We start from the raw sequence: 8,958 nt of genomic DNA, 5'->3' as shown, positions 1-8,958 counted from the left end.
CGCCGTTGGTTTCCCAATCGGTGCATTTACAACTCGATGAACCATTTTTCGCGTGGCGAATTAATGGTACAAATGCGTTGCCATGCCAACCGTTTCGACGATGGTACGTCTTTTCGAAGTATTTAAAAATATTCCTATAATGAATTACAGAGAATTATGCGCAATAATTGGCATCGTGCTCGGAACAAGTAAAGTTGTTCTGTTTCCCATAAATTGGTTCTGTTCGTTCGGGTCAAGCGACACAATGCTGGACCACCCCCCAGCGGTACTATGTCGCCGGCGGGAAATTGACAAACCGGAAGCCGCGGCCGACAGCGATCCGCAAACAAAGGGGCAAATTAGTTCACAGGAACCACAAAACAATTGGTGCATTCGGCGTGTGTGTGTTCCGGTTTCGTGTGCGCTGGGGCGGTGCAACGGTCTGACGCCACATTCCCCGAAAAACGGTCGCGCATCGCATCGCAAACCCGCATCCCGGCGCTGGTGACACATCCGGACGCGCGCTGGCAATTTGTTTGTTTGGTTTTTAATTCTTTTGTCGGCAGTGGCGGCGCTCGCTTCCGTCCGGGGGTTGCCGTAGTTTCCGGGACGATGCTCGTTTCGTCGTTCCACCGTACACCGTACATCGCTTTCGGTTGGCGCTTTCGGCAACCCAATTGTTTGTCCGTGAAAAATCAACCCTCCACGTGGCGTGCGGGCGTGCGGCTGTCGACGCGGCCACGACGGCTAATGATGGCCCTCGGGCGAGCACCGCCATGACCGGCGATCGGGTGACAATTTTGTAGGTAATTAAATAAAATTCAATCGAAAGAATTTAATTTCATTTGCTGTCCCATTCCGTCACCAGCTGGCCGGTTCCGAGTGCGATAGCGAAGCGAAAACGGAGCTCCTGTTTTGCGGTCCCGGTCGCTGCCGGGCCATCGAGCATTACTGTCACGGATTCGGAGCTACAAAAGCATTAATTTAGCCGCACTAACGCCACAAATCGGTGATTATTATTTAGTGGCGTTCGTGGTCGCGCTTGGCCGCGGTGTGGTTCTGCACGCGACAAGTGTTTTCAATTAACCGGCACCGGGTTGTCTTTCGTGTCGTGTCGGTTTTTTGCGCAATTAAATTTAATGGAAATACATTCTCAGCTAAACAGAGATTAGGGTGAATTATTCACCCAACTTGTCGCGTGCTTTGAAATCCCCTAAACAAATATCCCACATTCCGATTGATTGTTTGATGTCCTTTTCCGAGTATTGTTTACACAAAACATAAATGCACCATTCACAATTCACCGTTTTAATTTGTGCTGCAAACGAACTCCCAAATTGTTCCATGCAGGGTGGTGGATTCATTCGTCGCACGTCCTGCAGTAATCCTGCGCCACTATCACACACACACACACCCATTCTCGGTCCTAACCGGTTGCATCCGAGTCAACGTTCCGTGCGATGCGAACCATCGCATTTCCTTCGCATTGTGCTCATTAATGTGCCAAATCCGGCGTTGACATTTTCTGGCCATTTCCGGGCTACCATTTTCAGCCAGCGACCGATGTGTATGTGTGCGTGTAACGTGGGGAAACCGGAAAGTGTTGGGTCGGTTGGTCGGGTGCTCTGCAGTAATCCGAATCCTTGATAGGATCCCGCGGCTCACCGCGGAGATTCGACAAGATGTTTGTAATTTGCATATAGATTAAAACATCACTACGCGGAATGCGGTTGCCACGCGGTGCAAGATTACACGGAACGGGGTCACCGGCGCCACGGAGTGTGGCGCCGTGAGGGGAATGAAAATTTATCCGCGCCACGGCGCGCTGCACACTCCAGACGCAGCGATGGTGTGCAGCTGGAGGGCTTGCGCGATGATCGATAAATAATGGCTGCAAAATTATGTCCTTTCAGCGCCCTTCGAGGCTCCCGGGCAGTTGTCGTGCCAGGGCGGTATTAATATTTTACTACGGCCGCCAAGAGACAGGCGAGCAGGTGAGCTTTGATTTATCGAACGCATATGTGCGCCCAACGTTCTTGGCCGACCCCCTTCTTGGCACCAACATTATCGAGCTAGAGACCCCCGATCTGGGAGTAATGTTGTGCCCATCGCCGAACGGGACAGCAAAAACACTTACACACAAAATCAGGAAAAATAGATATTCGAACGATAGCGCAATCGTCTGGATGATACCGACAATTACCCCGGCCCCGGCCCGCCCGATTGCCCGATGTCGTCCGGATGGATCGTCCCAATTTTCATCAACGTAATGCAACCGTTCCGGTACTCCTGCGCCAGGTACTCGTTGGCACGGCACCACAGTTTTCAAGTTTCCGGTGAAGCGGAGTAAAAACTTTTATTTACTTTTCATTAAAAACGCCTTGAACGCCGGAAGGGGCACCGGTCGACGGCACCGGAGCGCTCGGGGTTTCCGGCCTCGGGGTTGCGTGTTTCATTAGGCGAAAGTTGAAAAATAAGTTCCCCCGGAGCGCGCTCGTGCACCCGCCTCGTGTGGAGCGGAACCCATCAGCGGAAGTTGTTAATATTTTGTTGATGAATTATTGGCGGCGGTGGTTTAAAAATACCCGCTCACCGAGCTTGCCTGCGTCCGAGGGCCTCAGATCTTGGCGTTGGCAGGTCGCTCTCACTTAACGCAGGAGAATGTGAAACCTCACGCCAAGTGGCGCATTCCACCGGAGACGTTCTGTTTATAGCCCGTGCGATACGATTGTTGTAGCATTTTTTCTTCCCACTGTTTACACCGTTGCGTGTGTGTGTGTGTGTGTGCGACAGGAGAATGTGATGAAAATTAACGATCACCCGCGCGCCCAACGGAACGATCTTCACTGAAAGACGACCCCAGAAGTCGCGGGCCTGTGAAGACCTGTGTGGTGTTTGTTGAAAATTTGAGATAGTTTGGCGCGAAGAGCATGGCCCGAACCATAAAGATAATGTTGTGCGCTTCCGATGGCGCAACCGATGGCGGAATGTGGAATCTAAATTATCGACACCAAAGTGTATTTTGATGAGGGTCCATTCGCCCGGATGCGCCGCCCGGGCACACACATTTGCATGACTCGTAATCGGCATGTTTCATCATTAATTACGTGCTCGTGTGTGGCGCCAGTGTGCCGCAAATCGAACCCGGAAGCGAACCTCAAAGGTCATCTCAAACCGATTTCAATCCCATCAAAGGCGGACGATTCGGTTCGTGGCTGGTTGGTTGCTTGAGGGGCGAAAATGTTTAGATTCTAATTACGCGCGGGTTTTAAATGTGAACGAAGCACCTCCGGGGCGGACCGGGCAGATTTATTGCCTTTGATGGGTTCCCCAACAGTTCCAGGGAGAACGTCAATCCTCAGTTCCAACCCCCGGCTGCTTTTGTAGTGTTTCGTTTCCTGGGGCACCCCGTAAACATCGGTCGGTGCTTCGGTGCAGAAAAGCCGATTGTAGAACTTGGGCGCCCGGAAACTTAGTTACACCTCGGTTCGCCTGGCCTGCCTGGCCCGGGCCCGTTAGCAGCCTATTTTCACCCGTCACAGAACTTTGAAAATAACAAATCCGAGCGAGCAATTAGACCGGGTTGCCGGGGTTTCGCGGCTCCGGCAAGCTAATAAATCAAAAGCTCCATTTTGGCTCCCAAGGCCAAGTAGCCGGCGCCGGCATTATTCGCGGCATCCTAAATAATCTTACTTCGAGCCCCCCAAAGCCCCCAGAGAGACAGAGAGAGAGCGTGGCTGGGAAAAAGGTCACATGAATAAACATTTCTGCAGTGTCACCGGATTTTTCCGGCAAGCCCCGTTTTCAAAGTGGAAGATTAGAGTGGGCCTTTTTTTGCCCTCCCGGGGGCCCATGCTCTGTGCCGGGGTTCTCTGTCTTGTACTCGGGCGGTACATGTTTTGCGGTTTTCTCGCCCGTCGGTGCAGTTTTGCATAGCGGCTAGACGAACGACCTCCTTTCTGGGTATTCTTAGAACCGGGAGTTCCTTCGGTGTCGGCCAGCCATCGGGGACTTTGGAGGGAATTTATATGCAAATAACGAGACGGTACCAAGCGAGCAGCAGCTGACCAGCAGCAGCAGCTGAGGGTTGCGGATTGAATGGCAGCCCGGTGACACACTGGAGGGGCCACTGGTTTTGGAGCAATCGAAAAGTCGTTCATCTTTGGCCGTCTTCCAGAGAGAGCGACCGGGTTCGTCGATGTGACAGTGTTCAATTTATGCTGCTCCGTTATGCTGCTACTGGTACCGGGCTGTGCCCCTTTTGGGGACCGGAATCAAATTTAAATTCAAACGCTCGGCCAAGCTCTTACTTATGGTTCCATTTCAATCAGCAGGTTCAAGGTTCGTTTTCTCGGAACGACTCCATTCCAACTTCCGGTTTAATTTCGCAACCGAAGCACTGCCGAAACACTTGAAAGACAACCTATCGGCCCCGGGGGGCTTTATGATGGATGGCTTTCGGTCTTGTGTTTTTCTTCTCGGGTCCCCTCAGATTAATTGGAAATGGGTTTGCGGGGCTACAGGAATGCAGATGGCTTCTGCGGCCCGGTGACTCCTCCGGAACCTCCCGCCTGTGACAAATAATGACAAATAATGGGCACCGACGACTACAGTGAAATTGGATTCTTCTCTCCGATGAAGCGCCCGCGCCACAACCGTAAAGTCGGCCTCATCACGTGCGGCCAAGGAAGGCGGGGGACGCTTCCGTTTCCTCGAAACCGAGCCCCAGGTGTTGGTTGCACGAATGTTTCGTAATTCGCCTATTTCGACGACAGGTTGGGCCGTTGGGTGCGGAACGGAACGCGGGATTCTGTGGAAAATTCGCACGCAATCGGAAAAGTAATCCGAAACGGAACCAGGAAAGAGTTATGTTTATTTAATTTATCCTTCGGTGAATGGATATTCTCCGAACTGTCGCTGACGTTGCCGCTGCGCGGCGCAACAGGAGTCCCTTTGCGTCGCCTCGTAGGAACACTTTGTTTAGCGGGAAGCTTGCTTCGCACTGTGCCTACATTACGCGGCACGGGCCGGTATTTATGCCATCCGAACTTTGCCACCATTTGTCCGCCGCGACAGGGCGCGAAGCGCGTGCTGTCGTCGCCTGGGTGAAACACCGGGGGACACCGGTGGACGGCGGATATCCTCCCGGCCTAGGCCGGGACGGCAAGATAACACCGTCGACGTCGTTGTTGGCGGTGGGAAGAGCTCGTGGTGCAAAGAAAAACCCATCCACCGTGAGAGGTGAGAGCTACACGCGCACGCGGCCAAACAAACAAACCATCGTTACGCACGACTGGCGCGGGAAAATGGTGGATGTTGGTGCTGGTGAAAAGTGAAAAATGAACACCAAACGGCACACGGGGGCTGGTGATCGGGGTGCGGAGAGTCTGTCGCACCCAAGGCGCCCACACCGCCTTAAGGGGGCCAAACAACGTCGATGAAGGGATTATTGCGATTTGCAGGCAAATTGTCGGGGTGACCTTGAATGGATCTCCAACTGGGGGCCATTCGTTGTTTATGGAGGGCCCGAAGGTCGGCCATTTACTGTGGCCTCACTTTTGTTGCGGTGTCTGCTTGCAGTCCTTGCACCGCACGTCTGCCCTGCGCTTTTTCCGGGCGCGATAATGGCACGTGTTTGAAGTTAACGAGAAAAGTGTCAATGAAAAGCCGACGAAAGGGCGAGTGCACGAAGGGCATGCGGCCAGCACAATCTGGCTGCTTAACGGGGTCCATTATGGCATGTTCGAAATCGGTGGTTTGAAAGAAAGTTCCATTGGCCCGGTTTCTCCAAAAGCCGCCAGAGACCGTCGGTTTTGCCAATCTCGGACGAGACGGATCAGCTGGGCTTTGGTTCCAATTTTTTTCATGTGGTTCCGAACAAACGCCGCGTGATTTCGATAGAAAGCTGTGTGTTCGAAACCAGCCACAGTGGCCAGTGTCAAAGCTGAAGCCTTGAGTCCGATTCGGCAGCCGACGATCGGGCATTGGTTGAAGATGAGATTTGAATTGCAAATGCTCGTTTCGCTGCATAGCGGATTGGAACGTATGTTGGGTACGAGGGTCGCCATGAGACGGCCCGAAAAGTGGTGCCGCTTTCTAAATTTTGACGACGACGGAACAATCTGACTGTAATCCGGTTTGTTCGAGTACGGAGTTGATCACTCCGCCGGGGGGTCTCTTGTATGATGAGAATTGAATGATTCATGCACGGTTATTGGAATGAAAATTCCCTCGGCTGTACTCCATTTTAACGGTCGCAACTGACACCGAGAGTGCCGATGTCTTGCGGATGTCTCCACCAACCATTCAATGAGGTTTGCTATGGAACTGGCACAATTGTGTTAACCAATCGGGAGCCATTGAAATGAGATGTAGTCGATCTGAAATAGCAGTTTGGGACCCTTACATTATTTAAGAGAACTTTTGAAACATTTGATGGAAGAATTAAATTATTTTGTCATTGTAGACGATTACGCTGTTTGCATGAGAGTTTCATCTGCTCAAAAGATACCAGTTACCTTCTATCGAAGCCCATTAGACCACTAGACATTCGATTATTCATAGCTAAACGCATTTTTTCGATAAAGATTGGTTTGGATCGCGTTGAGCACTTTAGATTATTGTCACAGTTACTTTCTGTGCACTGTTCACATTAAAGCAGTTATTCACTTTTGGTACAGCACTTCACAAAGAACTTGAAAATGAACTTGAACTTGATATTACTTGAGAAACCTGCATACATTATAATTTCTTAAGCGAAACATTGCACACACTGTTTCAACCAACTTTGGTAATGTCGATCGGCGAATCAGTTTTTTGTTGCTTAAATGTAAATATTTTCTCGCTCCTTAATCCTCGATAGCCCCGGACACTAATTGCTGATCGGTCAATGGAGAAAACCCGCAAAAGAGGAGGATAAAAAATAACGCATCAAATTGGGCCTTCGTTAACGAAGCTCGATTAATTAAATACAGCCCACCTTTGATGTGCGGAGGGATCTTACGGAATAATTTAATTAACCTAGCGTCCCTACATTGTTGGCATGTTGGTTCCTTTATTACATGGCACGTACACGGTGCTCGCTCACATTGCTTTAATTATACTCCTGTTTTCATTTTAAATTGGGCAGAAAGTGTTTGGGGAGAACCCGACACCGGCCCGGACACCTGATTGCTGTGCGGTTGCGGTGCGAAAACAGGAAAAATTAGTTTCACTCTTAACGTTGCTGGATTCAATTAACACATCTGCCGCGCCTGCCGGCAGCACACGCGGCCCGGTGCGGAGGCCGTTGTAATGGGCAATTTACCCCGGATTAACCGTTCACTTAATCACATGAGCTGCCGACACGAGCAAATGATGATGGTTTGCGGTGTTGGCGGTTGCTGAAGATCTTTTATCTCGTGTCTTAAGCTGTGTTTTTAGCTGCGCAGCCGTTCAACGGAACGAAAACATTGATGGATTGTGGGTTTTTACCAACCCAAAATTATGCACTAATTTCATTAAACCAATTAAATTTAAATTGCAGCTGTTCCAGTAACTGAATGACTCACTTTGTCGAACTGTGGCCCTCGAGATGCTGTGCGGACGCGGTCACGATTTGGCACCGACTGACGGGAAACTTTACACTTTCCGCATTCGAATCCCAAGCCGGCCATTGGAAACGTGGTCGCGACATGCCGGACCCGTTGATGGAACGGTGACAGAGCGAGACAGTCCAGACCACGTTGGCGCCTCTAGTCACTCTAACCGTTACGTGGAAACCCGAGAAGCAGCTCTCTCGTGCGCTCGTAAGCCGATGTTGAAAGGTAAACAACACGCGAACGTTCGTCTGACAGTCGGCAACTGACAGCATTTAGTGGCGGTCCGGTGTGCCCGAGAGAGAGAGAGAGCTAAAATAGTGCTTAGGTTATACCACTAGCTTGTCCGAGCGAGAGGCAACATAGAGCTGAGCACATGCCAACGAGTGAGACCGGTGGCAAACTGTTGACTGCTGGTTGTCGGTGAAATTATTGCGCCAACATCGTCTGACAGCATGAGGCACGCAAGAGAGCATATTTGCTTCAGCGAGACGGACCAGGCGTCTCCATTCACGGTGGGACCGTGTGTCGCTGAAGGCAATAAAAGCTGTCAAATTGCCGAGAAAACATCGGCCAACGATTTCCGCTGCTCTTTTTCTGGCATTAAACGCAAGGTTCGTTGGTCGACGAACGGTGAGCGTATGAGTGTAGGCAACTTATCGTTTTTATCGTTTGGTGTGTTTGAACCAGCCGTTTGAACAGCAACTGAACTGAAGGAATGATTTTATTTTTCTTCGTTGAAGGGTCGAGAGAGCGTGAAAATCGGTATACGAAAAATTCATTCAGTGACAGAACAAAACAGATTACGAATTGTCATTCAAATCATTAGAAAACAAGTGTCAAACAATATATATTTAAAATAAATACTGACAATTGGAAAGATTTCGGAAAAGAAATTTTCATTTAGCAGTCAGCTAGAGATTTAAAAAAAAATGTTCTAGTAAAAGGTAAGGCTTTAGCAACTAAAACGGAAGTCGTGCATCTTTTACATTGCGATTCTTATAGAGACATTGTTTTCAGAATTACACCACTTAAACACCTTTTACAGTAAAGTATGTTTCCAGAAGCTCTTTCATTAAAGGCGCTGTTATGAAATGCTGAACAATCGTAGAAGACATACTTACTGACATTTCTTTTTGTGTATCTCTGATGTTTCGTTCGTTTAACCGCATTTTGCCTTCACGGGTACTGTCGGTCAATATCTGCGAAGTTCTATTGTTGGTTGATCTCAATAGGAGAAGCACAGTTTAACGCCTGTTTGGCAGGACTATTTATTGACACACCATGTCCAGATCAGATAGCATTTCTACGCGTTCTGGTGACCATATACTTTGCCCATATCTGATTTTTATTTTTTTTAAAGCGAAATCTATGCTCCTGTACCGAATTCCCGACGATGCTG

General features: G+C 49.7%; 1 protein-coding gene across 1 annotated transcript in view; it reads right to left on the bottom strand.

Annotated features, from left to right (window-relative positions):
* The window catches only part of LOC128271193 (potassium voltage-gated channel protein Shaw-like), a 34,612-nt gene extending 25,926 nt beyond the window's left edge, over positions 1-8,686 (bottom strand). Inside the window, exon 1 of the mRNA XM_053008636.1 lies at positions 8,681-8,686. Coding sequence (XP_052864596.1) covers positions 8,681-8,686 — 6 coding nt within the window. The remainder of the gene's footprint in view (positions 1-8,680) is intronic.
* Positions 8,687-8,958: the final 272 nt, after the last annotated feature.

Source organism: Anopheles cruzii, chromosome 3 (assembly GCF_943734635.1).
Source record: "Anopheles cruzii chromosome 3, idAnoCruzAS_RS32_06, whole genome shotgun sequence".
NCBI classification, from domain to species: Eukaryota; Metazoa; Arthropoda; class Insecta; order Diptera; family Culicidae; genus Anopheles; species Anopheles cruzii.
This window is presented reverse-complemented; position numbering and strand designations above follow the sequence as displayed.